The 23,867-nt window shown below is 58.7% G+C and overlaps 4 protein-coding genes across 9 annotated transcripts in view; 2 read left to right on the top strand and 2 right to left on the bottom strand.

Moving 5' to 3' along the window:
- The window catches only part of ZC3H18 (zinc finger CCCH-type containing 18), a 42,375-nt gene extending 28,259 nt beyond the window's left edge, over positions 1-14,116 (top strand). For 3 of the 6 annotated variants that reach the window (XM_084294968.1, XM_084294966.1, XM_084294964.1), the window contains 9 exons: positions 762-887; positions 2,022-2,123; positions 3,775-3,918; positions 5,670-5,822; positions 7,882-8,042; positions 8,609-8,802; positions 9,926-10,022; positions 11,915-12,011; positions 13,202-14,116. In XM_084294968.1, coding sequence (XP_084151094.1) covers positions 762-887; positions 2,022-2,123; positions 3,775-3,918; positions 5,670-5,822; positions 7,882-8,042; positions 8,609-8,802; positions 9,926-10,022; positions 11,915-12,011; positions 13,202-13,400 — 1,273 coding nt within the window. In that variant the 3' untranslated portion in view covers positions 13,401-14,116. The remainder of the gene's footprint in view (positions 1-761; positions 888-2,021; positions 2,124-3,774; positions 3,919-5,669; positions 5,823-7,881; positions 8,043-8,608; positions 8,803-9,925; positions 10,023-11,914; positions 12,012-13,201) is intronic. The other 3 variants (XM_084294967.1, XM_084294965.1, XM_084294969.1) reach the window with 2 other exon arrangements.
- A 1,971-nt stretch (positions 14,117-16,087) lies between these two features.
- On the top strand, positions 16,088-17,562 carry IL17C (interleukin 17C; the record flags this gene model as incomplete). The annotated part of the gene is made up of 3 exons (XM_084294815.1): positions 16,088-16,144; positions 16,857-17,188; positions 17,313-17,562. 3 exons carry the CDS (start codon positions 16,088-16,090, stop codon positions 17,560-17,562), a joined length of 639 nt encoding a protein of 212 aa, XP_084150941.1.
- A 1,195-nt stretch (positions 17,563-18,757) lies between these two features.
- Positions 18,758-20,660, bottom strand: CYBA (cytochrome b-245 alpha chain). The gene is given in 7 exon segments (XM_084294950.1): positions 18,758-19,019; positions 19,021-19,079; positions 19,192-19,273; positions 19,353-19,436; positions 19,545-19,619; positions 19,854-19,923; positions 20,522-20,660. Coding segments are annotated over 7 exon segments (552 nt in total). The 5' UTR covers positions 20,580-20,660; the 3' UTR covers positions 18,758-18,895.
- A 388-nt stretch (positions 20,661-21,048) lies between these two features.
- Positions 21,049-23,867, bottom strand: MVD (mevalonate diphosphate decarboxylase). The gene is made up of 10 exons (XM_084294640.1): positions 23,774-23,867; positions 22,956-23,026; positions 22,723-22,837; positions 22,504-22,644; positions 22,197-22,396; positions 22,030-22,104; positions 21,713-21,931; positions 21,477-21,592; positions 21,266-21,374; positions 21,049-21,156 (listed from the first exon to the last, which is right to left on the bottom strand). The coding sequence occupies exons 1-10, from the start codon at positions 23,841-23,843 to the stop codon at positions 21,076-21,078; spliced, it is 1,197 nt and encodes a 398-aa protein (XP_084150766.1). The 5' UTR covers positions 23,844-23,867; the 3' UTR covers positions 21,049-21,075.

The following is a 23,867-nucleotide window of genomic DNA, read 5'->3' as shown; positions in this document are numbered from 1 at the left end:
GAGAGGAGGGGAGCCTGCTCCAGGAAGAGCATGCTGCTGCTGGGGGAGAACTGGGGTCAAGGAGGCTCGCCAGGAGCCCTAGGGTGCTGCAGGGGGGCTCAGAAATCAGAGCACGGGAGATAAAATCCACTGTTCAGAAGGAAGTGCCACGAATCTAGGAGAATGGAGTTGCAGCCTAGTCTAGTGGAAGGTTTTCCCTGTCCTTGACGGGGTTGGATCTTAAAGATCCCTTCCAACCCAAATCATTCTGTGATTCTGTGATAAGCTGGACCCATTTCCTGTAAACGTTTGAACTTGAAGCTCCTGCAAAGAGGAAAAAATGTATCAGAGAGGAATGAGGAACACGGCGAATTGAAGATACGGATCTTATAAAGCAAAGCCCTCCTGAAGCAGATAGCTTTTCTCACTGGACTCGCTGCACCTTTCATTTCCCTCTTTTCTCCTACACGTGTGACCCAGCTGAGCAGGAGGATTGTCCAGTGAAAAGACGTAAAAATGTGTGGAAGGAGGTCTCAAAAAGGGATGGAAAGTCATTAGCTAAAGGGAAGGAAGCCTATTCAAGGACACAAAGGGCTCTAGCAGCAACAGAATTATTTCTAAAAAAAAAAAAAAAAAAAGTGGGGTGGGGACTGAGGAAAGACTGCAGTCCTTTGTGGAGAGGGTGGGCAGCTTTTGGAGCAGTATCTGAGAATTTGGGAAGAGTGTTCCTCGGTCTCCCAGGACTTTTTGAGAGGCACTGAACTTCAATACTTCTTTTGCAGGTCCTCTTCTCGGTCGTCCAGCTATTCTGGGTCAGGTTCCTCCCGATCTCGTTCCAGATCGTCGTCTTACAGCTCTTACTCTAGCCGCTCCTCACGACACAGCTCTTTCTCAGGCAGCAGGTCCAGGTAATGGCTCTTTGCAGGTAACGGTACGCTGCGTCCCAAACGCTTCCTAGCAGCTACTTCTGGTGCTACTTAAAAGCAAATAGCCAGCTCTCGAGAGAAAATATTTGAAATACTTTCCTGTGTGAGCTAAATAGGATAGACTGCAAGGCAGGGTGTTGTTTTGGTCGCTGAGTGAAGGAGATGTCAGCCACCCCAGCTCTCCCACCCACGTGTACCCTGCTGCTGTGGCTGGGCTGTTTCCCATCCTTGCTTCCCATCCCTGCTACTAAAGAAGCAGTTGTAGGAGCCTTGCTGAGCGTAACGTTGCCATCGTTTGCATTTGATGGTTGGAAGAAGCTATTGGCATCTCTTGTCTATTGCACTGGGATTTCTGTTTAAAGAGGCAAATCACATTTCTTTAATAAAGCAGTCCATGCAGTTTTGTCTTGTGATAGTCTTGACACTTCAAAGTAACAATCCTGTGTCCCATGCTGATTAAACGCAGGCATGTTTATAACTCTGCCACTTCCTTGCCCCTGCAGACAGTTTCCCAAGTCTGGAATATGCATAGTAGGAGAACTGGCTCCCTAGATGGGAGACACTTCTTAAGGGCTGAAGTGCACAGAGCCAGAGTGGATCTCAGAGCTGGTGAGGGTGCATGGCTTCATTTGGAGAGGTGGTTTCTCCAGGAGAGGCTCAGGTGGGGATTGTTCTAGACACAAGCACCTAAGTTTTCTAGCGGAGCAGGCTGACATTCCCCAACCACCCCACTCCAGCCTGAGTTGAAGCAAATCATGCTGAACTTGCAAGTCAAAAATCCTACTGACTATTCTTCAGACATATTTCCCCCAAGGAAAGAATATGGAGAAAGTCTCCAGGTGTTGGTGTGGAATATCTGAGGGTGGCTCTTCCTTGCAGCCATCCGTATTTTCTTCCTTTTGTTTTCTGCTTCTACCACCAGCCTGGTGACACAACCTGTTGTTCTCAGCAGAGTCCAGATACGAAACTAGGATAAGCTCAGGCTCACTGGGACTAGTTCCTCAAATGCAGTCACCAGCCGAAGGAGGGAGTTGTGGGCTTAGTGCACTGCTGAGGAGACCGAAAACCTTCTGCAGCCCCAAAGACTGAGCTGAGTGATCTCCCGTTCCTTTCTAGGTCACGGTCCTTCTCGTCTTCACCATCTCCTTCCCCAACACCATCTCCACACAAGCCGCTTCTGAAGGCTAAAGGGGAGTTGTTACCACCTGCTGGTAAAGGGTAAGGCTTTGTGTCCGTTCTGATAACACAGCCCAGAAAAGCCTCCAAACGGCAGCCTAATTCCTGACCTGAGTCAGACCCTTCTGACCTGCCTGAGAGTTTAAGGAAGAAATGGAAGATGCAAAACGTGACCTCTGTGGAATGGCGTGTAGCTTTGCGTGGCTGATTAAATTATGGCACTCTCACTTACTAAAACCAAGTTAAACTGTGCAAGTATCCTTAAGAAGTGTATGGAGACGTGTGTGTTTAAACACATGCACAATTTGCTATTTACACATTGTGTGTGTGCAGATACGCTTACGTAGGAGCTGTGCGACAGTTTAATTCATTTACCTACCGTGGCTTTAGTTAATGCACGGCCTTAGAATAACAAAGTGGGTCAGGCTCATCTACTCTTAATTTTGGATACAAATCAAAACAGCGTTGTAGCTATGAGACTGTTTGTTCAGCAGATTATGCCTCCGCTCTTTTAAATACTTGAAGTTGCTGTTTCACAAACCCTTGTAATGCACGGTAAGTTATGATGGATCCGTTGGAGGGTGTCACAACACCGTAGTGATGTCACCGTTTTTAAGGTGACCTGCAAATGAATTACACCACGGGAATCCCCCTGAATTCTCTGGAATATGGGACAATGGCCCTCGCCAGGCTTCTTGCACCTTGTTGACCTGCTTTTTTTTTTTTTTTTTTTTTCCTGTTAACTCAGAGGGGTCAACCCTTTAAGGACACGCTCCCTGCCTGCAGCAATGTTTTTACACCCTTCCAGTGTGCATTGCGGTGCTGGTTTGGTAACACACAGCTCCAGCCAGCAGCCTGCACCGGCACGGGGCTTGGTTTAGCCACGTAACATCGCGTGTACCTAATCGCGTGCTCTGCAGGGGATGGATCCAGATATTCTTCAACACGAGAGGTGGAATTAACAGTCTCTATTTTAGTATGCAGACAGCCGCCTCCTCCCCGCTTAATAGCAGGTGTGACATCACTGCAGGGAATGCTGAGCAGTAACCGGCCCGGAGACTGGAGGTTGGAGTGCTCTGAGCCCAGAAGTGAGCAGCCCCACAGTAATTCCCATCTCACGTGGTGGGTGCTATATAAAGTCACAAGAACATTGCGTAGTGGTCACCCATCCGCTGTTCTGCAGGGTAATGCAAGCAGGGAACAGGTCAAAGGGACATCTCCACGCGTGTGCTCCTTTGCACCTTGCAAATCTGAGTGAGGGGAGAGAGCATTTTTTGCATAAACCACGGGCAGTTTGATTTTGAGGCCTGACTGACAGATTTTAAGTAGTTATATGCATTTTGGATAAAGTATAGACTCAAATGGCTTAGGAACAACAGTGCACTGCACAGTCTGCTTCATGAGTTGATTTGCAAGTAGGAAACTTACCCAAAACTGGCTGTTTTTTAGGAACTTGTCCCTGGAGAGGTGACTTGGTTTAGAATAGTGGAAACAAATCCCTTTCAGTGAACCTGTGGTATTTCAGAGTGGTTTGTGACAGAAGCTTTCTTTTCCGAGTGTCTGTAGCTACAGTAATTGTAGCTGATGGGTCAGCACCAAGTGTGAGTGTGTTTTATCACTTTTGGAAATGCCTGTTTTTCTGTAATCTGCTGAATTTGATCGTGCCCATGAAAATGTTTGATTTTTTTTGTAGTGAAAAATCTGTGAAGAAACTAGCTGCCCTTCCAGTCCCTCAGCCGCTCGCTAAAATTACAACAGCTGCACCAGAGCCAGCCAAACCAGGGGATAATAGAGAGGCAAGAAGGAAGGAACGTCAGACGAGGACTCCACCCAGGAGGTAAGAAAGCAGTGGGGTGGAGTGAGCTTTGGAAGATGGAGCAAGCCCTGGGTTTCTCTCTGGAGTCCCAGTCCCAAGGACTCGTGATGTTAAAGTCATTTTCCTGGGGCAGGAAGGAAGTGGGAAGAGAGGGGGAGGTTTGGGGTGACCAACAGTGTCTTGCCCCACAGCAAACGGCTCCCGTCTCTAAAGGGCTGGCTGGGGCTGGGCGATGGAGTAGGTGGAATGCGTTAAATGGACCAAAAGGCAGTGCCTGCAGTGCAAAAAAAAAAAAAAAAGGTCTGTTTTGGATCAGCTGCTTGTGGAGGCTGAGCAGTGAGGAGGCAAAGGCGTGTTTGGTCTGGAGAACAGATCAGACGCGTTGGAGGGTCAGGATTTGGGCCCTGTTTACACGTGCTAGGATGCAGGAGGTGTTTGTTTCTCCTGTGTGGTCCAGGAGCTGGTTCATCGGCCTCCAGCAGTGCAGCTGGAGGGGACGAGGAGCTCTGTGACGTGCTCGGAGCGCGGCGTGCAGCTTGCTGGCTCCCCTGCCCTGCTTCTCTTCCTGGCTTCATCCCGTGCGACTAGTCTGAACGTTTCAAGAGACTCGTTCTGGCTGTCCTCGAATTGTTTCCGTTGTCTCTCTCTTGTTCCTTTGCATTTGAAATGAGAGCGTCTCCTGATAGCTTGCAGACAGGGAGCACTTGTCTGGATGTAAATGTGGTTATTGGGCTTCAGCCACCAGTCTGTGTTTAGAAGTGGTACGGAGCAGATGCAGGTAGCGTTGCCTGTTCTTGGAGAGGCTCTGAGTCAGCTAAACGCAGCTGAAACTCCTCGTGCATCCTTCGTAGGCTGCAGGATTTGACATAGCGGCGTGCTGCCTGCTTGCCTAGCCTGTGGAAGCAGCAGTTTGGGGGACACAAAGTAAAATGCAGCCCAAATTTAATGCAGACGTCCTTATGATGAGCACATGAGGAGTCTGAGGATGTTTTGTGCCTGCAGTAAGGCATTCGTTGCTTTTCATGGACCACAGCATGGTATTTTTTATCAGTGTGTTCTGCAGGGGGCTGTAAATCCATTTTCTATTCAGCTTTTTGGAAGTGTCTGGAGTCGATTCTTCATTTTGCATGGCATTACCTCTCCTTTTTCTTCCCAGTAGCTAAAGAAAAGGCCTGGGGCTGAGCAGTTAGAATTTCTTTTCCATAGAAACTCCTTCAGTTCTACCTTGTTCCACTTCAACTAGCTAATCATGGTGGATACCTTAAGTGATTTTCCCTTATATTTTTATTCCAGCCTTGGTTTTTGTTTTGGTTTTTGGTTTTTGTTTTTTTTTTTTTTGCATGTACCCGCACCACCTCCACTGCCCTGTGTTCTTGCTGCACCAACAACAAGACAGCTCTATCTGCAAGCACTGGTGTGTTACTCAAAAAACACGTATGGTTATTTACAGAGCCTGAAACACAAGGTAGTCCCAAAATAGCAATTCTTTGTAGGAACCGTTTGCTCCTGGCATCACTAGGGGACTAAGGAGCCTTCAGCTCCCTCTTCGTCTGGCTCTGATGAGCGTTGTTCAGTCTTGCATCAAACATCTGCAGCCCAGAAAAGAGATTGGGAAAGCAGTGCTGGGAACAACACCTGAACCGATGACATTTGCAGAGCACCCTCCTTTCAGACGGTTCAGGGCACGGGTGGAACTGTCCCTAAAGGGTTCCTTCTGGCCCCGTGTGGCCGCCCAGCGCAGCGGGGTGAGGCCGTGGTTTGCTGTGTTGCAGGCGGACGATCAGCGGCAGCATCAGCGGCAGCGCCAGCAGCTACAGCGGATCCAGTTCCCGATCCCGGTCCTTGTCTCGGTCTCTCTCCAGATCTCATTCCAGATCGTCGTCTGCCTCAGTCTCCCACTCCGCCTCTGGGTCCAGGAAGTCCAGGTACAGCCTTGCTCCTCCGTCAGCTCTGCTGAAGCAGCGGGGGCTGGATGAGAACCCCTTGTAATTGTTTGGGTTCTCGCAGTGAAAGCTCCCTCAGCTTCAGGTGTCGGCGGCTGTAGGTAACTAGGACACGGACCAGGATTGTCCCTTCGTGTGGGGTTATGAATCCCACGTCCCAAATCGTGGTACTGCTGTGTTGACAGGGGCCTTGTGGCTTGTCCAAAGAAATAACTGGTGCTGAACTGTCCGCGTTTACCCAAATTATGGCCAAACGCCTTCTCCTGACGGCCAGGTCTTAGTTTAACATTTTATCTCGTTGTGGGGGGGAACCAACACCCCATAAATTAATTTAGTTACAATTAACAGTCTGGGGCTGGGGAGTTTTGCTGTTCTAAGCCTCGGCTGCCTCCAGTTACCGAATGTCCTTAGGGAAGGTGCTTGGCCTGCCAGGAGAGGGAGGTCAGAAGAGACCTAAAAGGCCCAGCTAATGATATTTTTACTTTGCTGGTGAAGTTGCACGACCAGTTCCCTTTGTATTTAGCCCCAAGTGGGTAGTTAGAAGGCTGTTAATCTGGGAGATTTGTAAACAGCTCATTCCCTCCAGGAAGGAGTTGTGAAGTAAACCCCTTTCAAGTCCTTCCTGCAGATTTTTTTTTTTTTTTTGCATCTGTTCATACGCCCGGAATCCCCAAAAACTTCCCAAGCAGCCTTGAAACGCAAAGCTTCCCAGTGGTGAAGCACGGATTTAGAAGCAGACCTGTCACCTAAAGCCGGCGGATAAAACGGGCTTTAGCTCCGACCATTGTTAATTCCCACGTGTGAAACTCCCAGGCTCAATATCCGCCTGATTTGACAGAAATGCCGGCTTGTTTACCGCGTGCTTGTCACCTTCCTCAGATCAGGCAGGTGATGCAAGAGGCTCGGAGAGCTCTCAGCTGTACCAGGGCTTGAGAGGAGAGGATGGGAAAAGCTTCGCTGCAGGGGCTGCTCCTGTGGCACCGGGCCGTGCCAGCTGCTGGGCGTGTGGATGAGGAGGGAATTTAGGAATTAGCCTGTACCCAAACCAGGTTTGCTGCCACAGGAGCTTTCCCAAAGGAGTTTCTGGCTCGCCCGGTCACGCTGTGGCTTTCAGTGAGACTTTCTCTCAAAATTTAGCCCTGTTTCGGATGCCCGTGGGTAGCAAAGCAGCAGCTTGCTCCAGGTCTGCCCCTGCAGCTGTGCACAGCCCGGCTTTCACCGAGCGAGCCTGGATCTCACCAGCTGGGGTGCAGGAGTCGGTGTGGCCTGCAGAACCTGCTCGAGAGGCTGCGGGAAGATTCACACGGTTAGGATACAGCTGGTCCTGCACGGCGCTGGGAGCCCTGCAAGCCACGTCCCAGCTGGCTGGGATTTGGGGCAAGATTTGGGGAGGGGAGACAGGGCCCCCGAAGGGAGATCCACCTGTGCACAGCCCTGCTTTTTTTTTGTCTGGCGTGCTCCTAAGTAGAAAGCCTTTCTTAGATGAATTAGACTGTCTGATAGTTTGAATGTTGTGAATCCATTAGCAGATAGCCATCTCGGAGGCTTCCTTCCCTGTCATTACCGCTCCTGGCAGCGTGTGCCTCTTCCCAATAGGCAGCCGGGCTCTCCTGTACCCTGGGGAGCCGGGCAGGAGGTTCGGGCTGGAGGACTCGAGGTCTGTGAATAAACTCGTGCAGCAAAAGCACTGCCAGGAAACCCTTGACCTGAGCCATAACGCTGACACGTACGTGGTAGCGCACGCCCTGCTTTCACTTTTTGTTTACCTGGGGGAACAGTGACCTGCTGAGCTTTGCCTTAATCCTGTTTATAAATAAACAGGGCTTTCTAGGCTTTAACTCGTTCAGGATTTTCATACTATCTGTGCCCCAGGAGACACAGCCTTTGTCTTTCCCCTGGATGTTGCCCGCCTTAGGAGCTTTCTGACATCCCAGCCGCTCTCTTTGGGTACACTGGGGGAGTTAAAAACAAAGCTGCCTGCCTCGTCGCTGCCTGGTTCTCGTTGCGTTTGCGACTGTAACGGCTTGTTGGCTCTTTCCAGGTCCCTGAGCGTGAGCAGCGTTTCTTCTGTCTCTAGTGCCTCCTCCAGCAGCAGCTCCGTGCGCAGCGCTGACTCCGAAGACATGTACGCGGACCTGGCCAGCCCCGTGTCCTCAGCCAGCTCCCGATCCCCAACCCCGGCGCAGCAGAAGAAAGGTAGAGGTACCTGGTTTGGCCTTTTCGTCTCTACGGGGTACTGGGGAAAAAGGGGGGAGCAGAGATCTGCGTGCAGCTTGCTTGGTGATGCTGCGGGCGCCAGGAAAATCAGTCAGCAGGGCACGAGTGTCTGGCAGAGTCAGGTGAGACCATGGCAAAGGGAGGCTGTGGAGCAAACACACGTTCATCCTTTTGTCCAGTTGGCTGTAAAAATGCCTTTTCCTGCCCAGGAGTCTTGCCTGATGCTCCTTTATTTTTGTTCTCTTTCACCATTGCAAGGTGATGGTGATAGAGACTTTTATATATAAATAAAAAACTGGATGACTCCAGTATCAGGCTGTAAGTCCTCTGTCCCTTTTAGACTGGAGCAGAGGTGGCGGCAAGAGCCTTTTGTTCTTTTATGTTAAGTGTTCTTTGCGGAAATTATGGTTTCCTGGATCTCCTGACCTTGGGGCCAGCGGCCACGCCAGCTGGTGTGGGCTTTTCCAGGGCTTGGGGCAGCACCCGCTCGCCCTGCAGGCAGGCGAAAGGAATCGGTGGCGAGCCACGTGCCTGCGCTCTGCTTTCAACAGGAAAATCAAAAAAAGAAGACAGCGCTAAGGAGGAGAAGCGGAAACGGGACGCCTCTGCTCAGCTCCTGAAATCGGCCAAGCTCGCCCAGGGGAGCAAATCCCAGCAGCTCCTGCAGCCCCAGCAGCCCGCAGCCCCCCAGGCTCAGCAGGGAGGCTTCGCTCACAAGGAGATCAAACTGACGCTCTTGAATAAGGTGAGAGGAGGGACCCCGGGGGTCCGAGGAGCGGACGGGGCCATGCTGTGGGGCTGCAGGCTGGCAGAAGGGGAGCTGCAGGCTCCGTGCTGTCGGGATGAGCTCGGGCGGGTAGCTGCAGCTGGGGCTGGAGAGGCACAGAACCTGTCTGGCAGCACACACCCTGCGGTGGCTTCAGCTCGGGACTGTGTTGGCGGCTCCCCTGGGGCACATTCCTGCTGCAGCTTCAAGGGCTGGTCCCGGCTTTCTCCAAGGCTGCATCCCAGGCAGCCAGACCAAGGCACAGCGGGGCCTTGCCCGCCCAGAGCGTGCTCCCCGCACGCTTCCCGGTGAGCTGGCCTCCCCCCAGCACCTCCAGAGCCAGCTGCTGGCAGGTCATTAACTGTGGTAAGAGGTAAAAGTGGCAAAAAGGAGCCCGCCTGGTGCTCTTTCCACTTCCAACGGAGCCCGATGCCCCGCTGGGGTGCCCGCAGCACAGACTCAATCCAGATCAGGCGAGAGTTTGACCTCGCGGGGCTTTGTGCTGCAGCAGGGTGTTGGCTCCCGTCACGTGGCTGGGTTCCTGGTTTTATAGTTTTAATGGTGTTTTTTTTTTCTTTTTTTCCCTGACGGCCTCTTTCCCGTTGCAATCTGAGGCCGCAGTTTTCCCTACTTCCCCGTGCCGTGACGCGAGGTGACTTTATCGGGGCTGCGAAGCGTGCTCTGCGGGGAGGAGCAGGCAATTACACCGAGCTGCGGGCTGGCACAGTCGGTGCTGGACCAAGGCGCAGCTCCCCGAGCCTCGCTGACATTTGCCATCCTTGGTGCTGCTGAAAAAGCCTCCCCAAAGCGCTGCTCTTCTCCCGTTTCTGGCAGTAACAAAAATAGCCACGAAACACAGCACAGACTTGACCCCAGAGGCTGTTGCTGCTCCCGTGCAGTGGCAGGGGAATTTTATGGTGTCAGGGGAATCGCACGGTGCTGGGGATGGTGGGGGCTGGAGCGCAGCAGGAGTTGAACAGGAGCTGTGTTTGCATCAGCGAGCCAGCGCAGCGCTGGCAGCCGCCGCAGGAAATAATCTGTTGGCTTCCCTCCCCGGAGGGAAATGGCCACTCAGCTCCGTTGTCTGCTTCATTCCATTCAGGCAGCTGACAAAGGAAGCAGGAAGAGATACGAGCCAGCAGACAAAGACAGGCCGAGCTCTCCAGCAGCCAAACGGGCGAACCTGTCACCCGACAGAGGTGAGACATCGGCCGGAGGAGGGTTTTGGCCCCGGCAGGGTTCCTGCCCTGCCACCAGAGGCACCCCAGATCGGGTGGCAAACGTCTCCTAAAAGCCTCCGCTGCAGGAATCCCCTTGCTGGAGGGGTTTCCCTGCGAGCTAAGCCTTGGAGTGAGCCGTGGCCACCAGATCCCCGGGCGTCTTCGCCACCGTGCTGCACAACCGCGGTGGCGCTGAGACGCTGCAGGCTGGCTGTGAAGTAAGCGAGGTGAGGTCAGCCCTGGGCAGGCCGAGCCCGGCTGTGCCGAGCTGTCTTGTGGTGCGCCTTGCCAGCGCCGTGGCTCCGCCGTGTCTGTGCACCTCCGCTGTAAAAAAAAAAAAATTAAAAAAAAAATAGAGAATCCCTTGCTTTGAAGGCACGGCGCGCTCACCTCCACCTCAGGTGCGTGTCCATCCTTCCCAGGAAGGCTGCCCCATCTCTTGTCGTGGCACTGGATGAGGCTGTTCCCTTCCCAGGGGCTTCACCTCGTGTTGGGGTGTATCACCACGGGATCGCAGGCTCCTGATAAGGCTTCTGGCAGTGCTTAGAAAGGGAGCACGGGCTGCCAAGGCTCCGGGATGGGTGCAGTACTTGGCTAGATCATCCAGCCTGTGAAATGAGCCGATTTCCCCACTTGTGTGTGACACAACCTGATCTGCCCTGTGTGATTAGAAAGACGCAGGCTTTCCAAGTGTTCTCCTGCCTCCGAGTCCTTGGCAGGAGTTACGAGCACTTGGAAAACCAAGCTGCGAGGGACCTGAACGTGATGCTCCAGCCACTGCTGAAAAACAAGGGGGGGGGGAGAAGTCGGTGGCCAGAGGTGCCTGTGTTTTTGGCATCCCGTGCCAGCATCGCCACGTGATGTTGTTTTCCCCGTTGTCTCAGCTGTAGGTGTATCTTGTTGACTCTGGGCGCTCGCCAGAAAAAATGGAGTGCTCACAGCCCGCGTGCGCTCAGCTGCCGCAGCGCGGAGAGGGACTGGGCGAGGGGGAAGTTCACTGGGACCTAGTTCACGCCGACTGCTGAGCTGCAGACAAACGAACGGGTTGATCTAGCAAACCGTGCTGGTTTTATAGCTGTAGCTGTAATGACACACTGGATTTGTTGTCTGTACACCATAAAACGCTTCTAAAGAGTGGTAAGTGGGACACGAGCCCCGGCAGCGATTTGGCCTCACCTCACAGTGGCGAGCGTGATGGAATTGGGACTGAGCAGAGGCACCAGGCTTAAAAATCGCAGCACGGAGCTGTCGGTGGCTGTGCTGAGTCTCACTTCCCTCCTCTATAACCCTGCTGTGATCAAATCTGCAGCGCTGGCCGCCTCGTGGTGTCGGGAGCAGAGCACTGACACAACGAACACGGGCAGCGGCTGCGCCGGGCTGTTGAGCACCTTTGCTCTCTGGAGCGGTGATGGAAATGAGATCAGCAGCCCCAGGAATTACTGTCCTGGCAGCAGGGCGTGCAGCTTGGCCAGTGCTCAGGGCTCAGGACAGCCCCGGGGGCACGCGGGCTGCCTTCCAGGTGTAGCTCCTCCCCGTGCTCCGGGATAACAGTGCTTGGGGAACCCGTTGTAGCCAAGCAGGACCCCTGAGGCCCACAAATCCGCACGGCTCCGATGGGGCAGCTCCCTTCAGCCTCTGCTGAACACACTCGGGGGGATGCTGGCTCTAGGAGCAGCAGAGCTGTGCTCACGCAGCGCTCCTTGAGCTGATAAATCATCAGCTGCCTGCTGCAGAGCCACTTTGGGCACCTTTGTGGCCACAGACTGGATCACAGATAATGGGGCACCCATGTGGTCTGTGCTGAGGTGGCACGGTGGGCAGGTAATGCCCTCGGTGACAAACAGAACATCTCACCTTTTATTTTCCTGTAGGCTCTCGTGACAGGAAGGCAGCCGGGAGAGCCTCCTCACCCAAACAAGAGCGGCAGAGGGGCCAGAACACGAAACCATCTCCCGCGCAGGCAGACAGGTCAGTGCGCGCTCGCGCTCGTGGGGGTCTCAGCGACAAGGCTGGGGCAGCACAGCCAAAGTAGAGGCCCTCATCTCCCTCAAATAACAGCCCTGCAGAGAAAAGCAGAGCCCTGTGCTCTCCTCCAGCCTTTCCCGGGTGGGGTGAGGCTCTCACGGGGAAGGTGAGCGCTTCTGGTGACCCGCACGTGCCGGAGAAGCGCTCGTGCTGCTTCCCGTTGCCCCGCTTCCCCGGCTGTTCCCTTCCTCCTCTTGGGGCAGCTCTGAGACTCTGACCGGAGAGTTTCCAGTTGCCATGGAGGCGCAGGGAGGAGAGGAAGGACGCGAAGCTCCTTGGCCGGGAGCCAGAGGCGCTCAGGGGTTCATGCGGGAGCCACCGCTGAGCTGTTCCTGCTCGGGAAGGAACCGGCGCCCGGGGGGGGTTTCTTGAGGTCGGTTCCGGCAAGCGGAGCCAAGTGGGTTAGGTGCGAGCGTGTGGTGCTGGGGGGAGGGAAACTGCAGCCCCTGCTGCCCAGTTCCCCGTGCCTCGGGTGCCCAGTTCCTTTTCTTTGTACCCCGAGCTGCTCAGCGTGCTGCTGACGCTGAGACGTGGCCCCTGGGTGCCTCTGGGCGGTGACAAGCGCTGGCCTCGTGCCTCCCAAAGCTTCCTCGGGCCTCGTAGCCCACTTTGCATTTCCCTGGGGTCAGCTCCGAGGACCAACCTGAGCAAACAGGCTCAGCCCTGTCCTGTCCCTCTGCAGGACTCATCTCCTCCCCTCTCCCCAGCCTGGGGCGTGAGCGATCCTCAGTGCCTGTGTATGTCGGTGTCTTCCCAAACCAAAGCCTGGCCCCAGCCACCACAGCCCCGTTCTGCTGGCCCCGAGGTCCTGTTTTCTAGTGCTGGAGAGGAACCTCAGCCCTTCCAGACTCGGGGCTGACCGCATCCTTGCTTCTGCCCCTCTCCTGCCTGCTGCTGTCGGGGTTGGCAGTGTTGCCTGCGGGGTTTGGCACACCCCATCCCAGCGGCCGAGGAGCTGAGCTTAAATGTCAGGGATCCCCCCGGGGCAGCTGAGCTTCCCCTGCTTCAGACGGTTTACCAGAGTGACTCCTTTCCTCTCCAACCTGTTCCTTGGAGCCATGCTCCCTGCTGGGGTTTGTCCCCGTCCTGCCTGCAGCCTTCCTCACCGCCCTGTGCCTTTCTCTCCCTGCCAGGAAGCGCCAGCTCTCGCCTCAGTCCAAGAGCTCCAGCAAAGTCACGAGCGTACCGGGCAAAGCGACTGAGCCCGGCCCCACGGGTGCCAAGACGGGCAAATCCAGCACCCTGTCACGACGGGAGGAGCTCCTGAAGCAGCTGAAGGCCGTGGAAGATGCCATCGCTCGCAAGCGGGCCAAAATCCCCGGGAAAGTATAGTGGGCCGTGCCCCCTTAGTGACTGTTCATGTTTTTATAAATAGTGGGAAAAGCGGCCACTTTGGGATTTTGCAGTTCTGTCTTATTTTGGCCGCCATTCTTTTTAAGGAAAAAAAAAAAAAAAAACGCCCAAAAAAAAGAAAAAAAAAAAAAACCTGACCCACGAAGTTTGTCAGCTGAGACCGTGCGCCCCGGCTCCCCAGTGGGGCCGGGCAGCCCGTGCCAGCACCAGGACGGGGGCTTCCACCCCCCTTTTTCCATGTAAATTATGCACAGAGGACTCCAGCCCTGTTGGATGCTCTCACTCCTTCCTCTCTCTCTCTCTTTCTCTCTCTTTGCCCTCTCCTCTTTGCTAGCCTTGAGTTGTATTCTCCTAGTTAGCCCTGCTGTGTGTTGAGTGTCTTCAGCAATGCAGTTCTATAATACTGTGTAACGAGAGAGCCGAAAACTGCTGTGAACTACTGGCAACATCACCTTGTCCCCCGCCCTCCTCCACCAGGAACAAAAATATATATATATTCTTGACTGAAGCCTGATTGGGAAAACGACCTGTCTTTTCTTTTAAGCAGCGGATTGTTGCAGTTGATTTAAAAGGAGCCCTGAAGCTGTTGTGGGATGTCTGTCTAACGAGGAGGGTCCTTTTTCTGTTTGTTTTTTTTTTTCCCTACCCCCCCTTTTTTTTTTTTGAGGGATATTCCCTGAAATAAAGTATTTTGATAACCAGCTCTTCCTTTCTCCGCTGTCCTCTGCGTGCCCCTCTCCTCCCTCTCCCTTGCCTTAAGGGGCCTGTCCCCATCCCTGTTTCCAGCCTCTGTGGTTTTTATTCCCCAGGTAAACCCCCAAGTGCCCTTTTTACCCCCCCCCAAGTGCCACAGGACCTCCTGGCCTCCAGCTCGGCCTCCAGCTCAGCCTCCCTCCTGCCACCTTGTTCAGCATCAGTGAGGCCAAATCCCTCCTGAGCCACCCTGAGTCCCCTCCTGCTGCTCGTTTCACCCAGCGAAGGGGGGTACCCCTCATCCAGCCCATTTGGGGGAGGTTTTTGGGGTCCCTGCTGTCATGCTGCCCCCCGAGGCCCTGCGTGCCTTATCCCTGCCTGCTCGGGGCTGGTGGCACTGCAGCACATCGCTGCTCAACGCCTGCAGCTTCCATCTCCAGGAGAAAAGACCGCGGTGCCTGGTGCCAGGGTCCTCGGTCTTGTGTGTAGCAGCACAAAGATGCTTCTTGGGGTGCTGCAGGGACAGGGGCTGGGCGCTGACCCTCATCCTTTGCACCCTAAAGGGTTTTAGACTCGTGCAATGCTGCTCTAACAGGACACGTGGTTATAGAAGCCCCTCGGTGGTGAGCAGGGACCCCCAACTGCTCCCCGTGCTTCGGCAGCAAAATGGGGTGCGAGGGGCTCCTTGCAGCGCGCCGGGGGGCTTCCCCTTGCTGCCTGCCTCTACAAAGCCACACGGGGCAGGGAAAACCTTCCTCTCATCCCCGAAACACCTCTTCTGACCCCGCCATGCCTGAGCCCTCTCTCCGCCGGGCGCCCCGGGGAGCCGCAGCCCTTCAGCCCTTTTCCAGGGTTGCCCAATTCGGGATTTCTGCTCCGGGTTTGTGGCAGCCCCAGGAACGTGACAGTGATATCACCGCCGGGCTTACGCAATGGGGCCAGGGCTGTGACAGCACGGGGCACGGGGACTGTCCCATCATTAGGGTGCCTTTTGCTTCCCCATGGGCCCCAGGAGGGTCCTGGGGGGGAAGCGGTGACCAGGGACCATCCATGCAGATGCCCCCGGGTGCCCGGCCAGGCCACGGCCACCCCAACCCTCCTGGGACCTGCGTCCTGTGATGCTCCACGCTGCCACGCGCCCATCAGCACCGCGCCATCAAGCACCCAAACCGAGCTTCACCCCCTTTTCCACCCCCCAATCCCTACACCTCCGCGCACCCCTCTATCCCCCCCAAAAAAAAAACACGCCAAGCCCATCCATCCTTTTGGGGGCAAACGATTTCCGGGCCCCCAGGAGCAGGGCTGGGACACGCCGGGCTGAGAAGGAAGTGCGGCGGCCCGCGGGGAGGAGGAAGGCAGCCAGAGCTGGAGTTTCCAGGTGTGTGCACATCACCTGCCCGAGCCCTATATAAAGGTGGAGGCGGCGGCGGCGGCGCCACTCGGCTGCAGCTCGCAGGGTGCCCTCCGTGCCTCCCGTCCCGCTCCCACCCATGGTAACCCCAGGGGGTCTTGGGGGGGGGCACAGGAGGGGGCGTGGGGGCTGCTTGGAGGAGCGGATGGGGTACGGGAGGTGTGCGAGGCTGGGCTTTGGCCGCCCAGGGGGAGAGGAAGGTGCGTGGGTGCGCGTGGGGGTGTCCCGGTGCACACGTGGGGCTGGCGGCTGCTGTGCGTGGAGGTGCTGCTGCTCATCCGTATGGACCTGGGGGGGTGTGGAGGGGTAGTGGGGGGGGGGGTGTGCGTGTGTTGCACACACACAGGTGTGTGTAGGCAGGTGTGGGTGACTGTGGGATCGTTGGGGCACAGCTGGTGCTGGATGCGTGGAGGGGACGGGTGGCACCGGGTACATGTGTGCGTGGCCTTGCGCACAGAAGGGCTGGCACCAGCTGTGTGCGTGTGTAAATGTGTGTGCAAGTGTGTGTAAATGTGTAAGGGTGTGTGTGTGTGTAAATGTGTGTGTAAGTGACTGTGTGTGCATGTGCAAGTGTATCCTGGTGCCTCGGTGTGAGCTGCACGTGCTGGTGCCGCTCCGTGTGCGTATATAAGTGTGTGTCTAAAGATATCGGTGTGTATATATAAATACGCATATAATATATCAAATTATATATATAATTGTGTGTGTATGTGTATGCATAATATGCCAAATGACGTGTGTGTGTATGAGAGCCACACATATACATATAATACATATGCATTTTATATATATATACACACATATATAATATATAAAAAATGTTGTGTGCGAGAGCCACAAGTGCTGGTGCCACCGTATGTGCATATGTGTGTACTGACATATATTTATATTACGTGTACATATTTATATATATATATATTTACATATTTATATGTATAGAATGTGTTTTGTGTGCTGAGGGGGGTGCGGAGAGGGGCAGGAGCTCTGTGTGTGTGAGGGCTGTGGGTTTAGGTGTGCCCCAACACACTTAAGCTGTTTTTTTTTGTGTGTGTATCCACGTGCACATCTCGGTGCCGGTACTTCTGCACATGGAAGGGCGATTTTGGGGTATGGATGCGAGCTGGGATTGTGCAGACAGCCTTGTGCCTGCATGGGCTGCGTGGTGTGCGCACTCGTGTGCGTGTTGGTGCTCTGGGGAACTGGGGGGTGCACCCAGTCTCACCCCAAAGCTTCCCTTGGGGAGGATGCGAGGGGGTCCGTGGGGTGGTTGGGGTGCCGCCGGGTGGGCGCTGGGCGCGGGGGCTGCCTCCTGACCCCCATCTCTCCATCAGGGCTGGCTCGGAGCCCTGGCTCTGCTGAGCGCCCTGGCGCTGTGCCGCTGCCTGCGGCGCCCCGGCGCCCACCCGCACCTTCCCCACGTGCACTGCTACAGCGCGGGTGAGCTGCAGGACGGCGAGGCCCCCGCGCACTTCGTCAGCCGCAGCCTGCGCTGGGACCACTACGTGCCCGTGCAGCTGGTGCCGCAGCTGGAGCGCCTGCAGGACGAAGCCCGACGCCGAAGACGTCGCCGGCACCACCGCGAGCGCGCCTGCCCCGCGCTGCAGCTCCGCGCCGGGCTCCGCAGCGAGCCCAACGAGCGCTCCATCTCCCCGTGGCGCTACCGGTGGGTACCCGGAGAGGATAAAAACGGGGTGGGAAAGGGGGAAATCCAACCACGGGGTGGGCACCGGCGCGGCGTTGGGGTTAAGGGGGACGTGGTGGGATGCTGAGGGTGCCCCCGCTTGCAGCATCGACGAGGATGAGAACCGGTACCCCCGCAAGCTGGCCTTCGCCGAGTGCCTCTGCGACGGCTGCGTGGACGTGAAGACGGGCCGGGAGACCACCTCGCTCAACTCGGTGGCCATCCACCAGACCATGATGGTGCTGCGCCGCAAGCCCTGCCCGCGCCCCTCCGGCCCCGGCCTCGTCACCTTCGAGGTGGACTACATCAAGGTGCCCGTGGGCTGCACGTGCGTCCTGCCCCGCACCGGGCGCTGACCCCTGCTCCCGTGGAGCCCCCCCCCGCCCCCCAAAAGCGTGACCGTGTCACCGCTCCCCCCCGCCGTGCTTGTTCTAGAGCACCCCCAAACCTCCACCTTTTTATTTATGAGTTATTTATGAGCCCTGCCCCGAGACGAGGGGCCGCCGACGCCTGCTGGGGGCTTCTTTTTTTTTTAAAAAACCCGTATTTATTGCTGACTTCCCCCCCAAAAAAATAAAGGCAGCGGCCCCAGGGTCCAGCATCACCCCCGCTGCAGACCCTGCGAGCGCTCCCCGGGCACTCGCTGGTTATTTATTCCCCCGTAGAGCTATTTATTGAGCCCTCCGTGTGCTATTTAACGTCGGCACCGTGCAAAAAAATAAATCCTGACCCTCCGTGGCACGCCGCTTGCTTTTGTCTCCACCTGGGGTGACGTGGTGGGGGGGGGGGGGCAGAATTATTGGTGCAGGGTTGTAGGACGTGCACGGGTGCCCCCACCGCCAGCTGCCCCCATGGGTGCTGGGTTTTTGGGGCATCTCTCAGCCCCGTAGCACCCAGCACTGCAGGGTCCCCCCCCCCGGCACCCGCAGCGCCCCGCCACCCACTCCTTTCCCATGGCTCAGCCCCTGGGCACCCATGGGCTCAGCGCCACCTGCTGGGGCCACCCCACGCGCCCTGGCGGCACCCATGGGTGCTGGGGGCTGGGGATCCCCCCCGGAGCAGCCGCTGGTGCCCAAAGCCAGGAAGGATTTGTCCCCAGCAAGCAGAGGATGGACACGGGTTGACACGGGTGTCCCTTGTCCCCCCCAGACCTCCTTCGTGGCCCCAATTTCCCTGCTGGGGGAGGTCCCACAGGGCTCTGTGGGCTTTATGGGGGCACGCTGTGCCGCTGCAATGCACGGCCCCCCTCGGGGAAAAGATGTCACCAACCCCCAGCTGGGGCCATGGAAGATTTGGGCACCGAGCCCCCTCCTCAAGCTCACACCCAGAGCACCAGGGAGCCAGACACAGGCAGGATCCGGGACTTTTTGGTTGTTTTATTGCAAAAAAAAGCGCTAAAAACATTAAAAACGAAACCAAGGCAGGAGCGGGTGCAGCGAGCGGAGCTGCGTGGCCGGGGTGGGGGCAGCTGGGGCTTCCATGGGGATACGGGGAGCCCCGGGGGGGCTACAGGGACCTGAGCATCCCCCGGAGATTTGGGGAGCACCGGGGGGGCCACAAGGACCTGAGCATCCCCTGGGGATTTGGGGACCCCCCAGGCACCGTGGTGCCCCCAGGGCGCAGCAGGGAAGCGGGTGGAGGTGGAAAGGGGGCCACAAGCAGCAGAAGCTGCCCCCCCCCCCCCGGGTATTATTCGGCCTCCACGGGGATGGGGTTGACCTGGCCCCCTTCTTCTGCCGGCTGCTTCCTGCGTGCGTCGACGGGGGGCCGTGGCGGGGGGTTGCTGGGGGGCTGCTTGATGGTGTCCCCCCCCGCGCGGCCGCTCCTGGGGCTTCTGCTCGATGGGGCTCCACTCCTCGCCGCGCACCGCCGCCTGCAAAGACAAGGTTGGGGTGGAGTAGGGGGGGGGTTTTGGGAGCCCCTCTGCTCCAGCCGGGCCCCCCCAGCCCCCAAAAAATCCCCAAATCCCCCCCTTGGAAGCTCACCAGCAGGTAGATGCCGCTGGCGATGCCCAAGCAGACGGTGCCCAGGATGGTGGAGAGGAGGAAGCCGGCGGGGACGGCGAGCCTGGGGGCACAATGGGGGGCTCACGGGGGGGCTCAGGGGGGGCTGCACCCCATTACCGACCCCCCCACACCCCACTTACGCAGCGTGCAGGACGGCTCGGACGTAGTAATTCCTCGTCAGGGGTCCGAACACCTTCACCACCGCCGTCATGTACTTCTGGCCGCTGTTGGGGGGTGCTGGGGGGGTCAGAAAGGACGGGACCCCCCCACACCAGCCCTAAGGGATCCCCAAAATCCCCCCTGGGTGGCTGCATGAGGGGGGGGTGACTTACCAGCGCTCCATGGTGGAGCCCTTCTTGCGCTTGCTGCGGGGGTACTCGAGCAGGCAGACGAAGATGCCTGCAGCGCTGGGGGGGGGGCGGGGGGGGTCAAGGAAAAAACAATGCTCGGTGGGTCAGGATCAGCCCCCCGGGTGCAGCCCCCATGGGAAACGGGGCAGGAACGGAGAGATTTGGGGCCAAATTTGGGCAGGGAGGATTCGTGTGTGCCCCCCCCCCTCCCCATCCGTCCACCTCCTGGTGCCGAATTGGGGCAGGGGTCTCCCCGCTGTGCCCCCACCCCCCCAAAAAAAAAAAGGATACATGGCGTAGACGGCGAAGTGCCAGCCCTTGAACTGCCCCGCCACCGCCACGATGCCGCCGGTCAGCATGACTGTGGGGACACCGGGGGACAGTGGGGACGCTGGTGGCCCCCCCAGTCCCACAAGGGGATACGTGTGCCCCCCCCCCAGCCTGGGGACCCTTTGAGCAGGACGCCAGGGTGATGCTGTGTGCGGGACCCTCTGGATTTAGGGTCTGGGGGGGGCTGTGGGATGAGCGGGTTGGGATTGGGGGGCACATTTCAGAGCCCCCCCACCCTGGAGGTGGCACAATTGGGGCTGGGGGACGGCGCTTGGGGACCCCGAGCCCCCCCCTGGACCCCAGCTTTGGGGACACTGCGGGGTGAGCCCCATGGGGTGACACGGTGCCCCAGGGGTGCCACCCTCCCCGTGTGACACCCCCATGGGTGCCACCCTCCCCCCCCCCCCGCGCTTCCGCGTCCCCGCTGCCTCTCACTTCCTCCATCCCCAGCCCAAACCAGGCCAAAACTGGGGGGGCACAACCCGCTACAAACCACGGGGACACACTTATGGGGACAACACGGGGGTCCCCGGGGTCCCTGCGTGGTGGATCCGTGCCCCGCAGCCCCCCCAAAGCCTCCCATCCCCCCCCAAAGCCCCCCGCCCACCCCCGCAGCCCCCCGCACTCACTGAGCCCGGCCGCCAGCGCCTGCTCGTTGGCCCACATCGCCCACTCGATCTGCCCCATGGCCCGCTTCGGCTCGGCCCGGCCCGCTTTGGACGCGGAAGGGCAGCGGCGCCGCGTATGGGACCGAGCCCCGGCCCTAAACCGCGCCCCCACCCCATAAACCCCACCCCATACCAATAAACCCCACCCTATGCCAATAAACCCCTCCTCTCCCCAATAAACCCCACCCCACCCTGATAAACCCCACCCCTTACTGATAAACCACACCCCTTACTGATAAACCACGCCCCTTTCCCATAGGCCACGCCCATTTCCCGCACGCCACGCCCCTTTTTGTCCCCCCCCAGGACCCCACTGGGGTCCCTGGGGGGGTCACATCCCGCTCCCCCCCCAGCACCGCACACCGACACGGCTGCAGCCAACAACGCTCTATTTGGTTAAAAAGGGGCAAAATCGGGTCCCGGAGGGGCTGTGCGCCCCCACCCCACTGCAGGGGTCCCCATTGGGGTGCCCCCCACCCATGGGTGTCCCCGGTGTCCCCCCCCCTCTCCGGTGCTCATGCCGTGCGTCGAGGCAGCCCGTCCGTGCCCAGGAGGTGCCGCTCGGGGTCCCGCAGGAGCTGGGGGCCGGGGCCAGGCTGTGGGGACAACGGGGGGACATCAGGGGACGAGGAGGACACCGAGGGGGGGTCCCCATAATGGGGTTGGGGTCCTGCCCCCCCCTCTTTCACCCCGTCCTGCCCCTACCTGGGTGTGCAGGACGTAGCGCACGGCTCCCGGCACCGGCTCCGCCACCACGGCGGCCACCAGCTCCTCCGGCAGCGCCACCGGGGCCACCGGGAGCCCCCGCAGGAACCTGTGGCACGGCCGGGGGTCAGCACCGGGGCTGGGGGGGGCTTAATGTCAGCCCCCAGCCCGGTCCCGGTCCCGGAAAGTGAAGGGGGGGGGTCACCCTTACTGGTCCCCGTTGGAGGCGGGCGGGAAGCTGCGCCTCAGCACGGCCACGAATTCGGGCACCGTGTCCTCCAGCGCGAAGATGACGGCGTTGGGGCCGGCGTCGAAGGTGTAGGCAACCTGCCACGGGGACAGGGACACCGTCGGTGGCCGGGATGGGACCCTCGGGGCTGGTAGGGACGGGGTCAGAGCCACCGTACCGTGCCGTGTCCCCTGTCCCCCCAGGGTGCGCCCCGGTACCTTGGTGCGGCCGTGGTGGGCGTTGTAGCGGTGCGCCAGGGCGATGATGGCGCGCGAGACGTCGTTGAGGTAGAAGATGGGGGGGAAGGTGTCGAGGCAGGTGGCGTGGAACTGGTTGCTGTCCTGCATGGTGAGCTGCCCGAAACCCTCAAAGTCCCGCTCCTGGATGTGCCGAGCCATGCGGGACAGCCGCTCCGGCACCACCGCCTCCGCGCGGTACTGATGGGGTGGGGATGGGGACAACGCGGTCACCTCCACGCAGCCCCCCTCGGCACCCGACACCCCAAAACCTTCCACCGAGCTCCACCACCCCCTACCTTCAGCAAGGGGCTGGTGTCCACGCTGCTCTGCATCCCCGCCGTGCTGCCCACCGCCTTCTTGTCCCCGCTGACCTGCGCCGCGACGGGGACCTTGAACCACGGGCGCACCACACGGGGGGGGAGCACCCGCCAGCCTTCTACGATCCCCAAAACATCCCCCTCACCACCAAAATGAGGACGCGCAGCTCCGGCCAGTGCGTTTCGGGGGCCAGCTGCTGCGCCACGCTGTCCCTGCCGTCCGGCCGCTCGCCGCGGTGCCACTGCACGAAGCCCCCCAGCATGGAGCGGCACGCGCTGCCCGAGCCGCGCCGCGCCACCTCCGACAGCTCGCCCTCCACGCCGTACAGCCGAGCCAGCGCCGACACTGCGTGGGACGAGGACGGGACACCCGGGGGGTCAGCGGGGACGCCCCGCCGTCCCCTGGCACGGTAAAAGGGGGACGAGGGGGCGGCGTTGTCCCCGCTCACCCACCCAGGCAGGCGTAGCCGGCGGCCGAGGACGCCAGCCCGGCGGCGGTGGGGAAATTGTTCTCGGAGGCGACGTGGACTTTGTAGGAGAGGTTGAGGGGGGACGGGTCATCGTCACCGCGGCGTTTGCGGGCCAGGCGCCGGACTGCAAAAGGATGGGGTCAGGAGGGTGAGGGGGGAGCACGGGGACCTCCCTCCGTGCCCCCCTCCCCAAATAACTCACCCTCCCGCAGGCAGGCTTGCAGCCGGGGCTGCGCCGCGTCCACCTCCTCGCCGTTCAGCCACAGCCGGTCCTTGGTGAAATCCCGGCTGGCAGCGGCCGTGGTGGTGGTCCTCAGCTGCACGGGATGGGGCTGAGCCGGGGGGGGCCGGCCCGGCCCCGCTGCTGGGGGTTTGGGGTCAGCAGCACCGCCCCCCCCCCCGGTGCTGGGGTTGGGGACGCGGCCCCGCACCAACCTGGTCCTGGTGCAGCGTGACGCTGAGGGAGGAGTTGATGGGCAGGATCAGCTCCGTGTCGCGCTTGCCCCCTGTAAGAGAGGTGGAGGTGGCATGGTGGGGAACGGCACGGCTTGGCACTGCTCGGCACGGCTTGGCACGGCATGGTACGGCTTGGCATGGATGGTACAGCTTGGTTTGGCACAGCTTGGTATGCTATGGCACAGCTTGGTATGGTTTAGCTTGCATGGCACTGTACTTAGCATGGCATGGCACAGCTCGGCACAGCATGGCACTGCTTGGCACAGCATGGCATGGCACAGCTTGGCACGGTTCAGCTTGGCATTGCACAGCATGGCACTGCTCGGCACGGCATGGTATGGCTTGGCATGCCATGGCACCACTCAGCCCTGCTTGGCACGGCATGGAACCACTTGGCACAGCATGGCACAGCTCAGCACCACTCAGCACAGCTTGGCACGGCTCGGCACGGCATGCTATACTGCCTGATATAGCACAGCAAGGCATGGCACGGCTCAGCACGGCATGGCATGGCTCGGCACAGCATGCTATACTGCCTGATACAGCACAGCTCGGCACGGCATGGCACAGCGTGCTATACTACCTGATATAGCACAGCACGGCTCGGCACAGCTCAGCACAGCTCAGCACAGTGTGCTATACTGCCTGATATAGCACAGCACGGCTTGGCACAGCTTGGCACGGCTTGGCACAGCGTGCTATACTGCCTGATATACCACAGCACGGCTCGGCACGGCACAACACAGCCCGGCCCGGCTCGGCACGGCTCGGCACGGCCCCCCCGGCCCCGCACTCACAGTACTTGATGACGGCGATGTTGACGGGCGCCGTGCAGGTGACCAGCGCCATGCCCCGCTCCTCCGCCATCCCTCCGCGCCCGGCACCGCTCCG

This window comes from Netta rufina (assembly GCF_964035555.1).
Source record: "Netta rufina genome assembly, chromosome: 13".
NCBI classification, from domain to species: Eukaryota; Metazoa; Chordata; class Aves; order Anseriformes; family Anatidae; genus Netta; species Netta rufina.
This window is presented reverse-complemented; position numbering and strand designations above follow the sequence as displayed.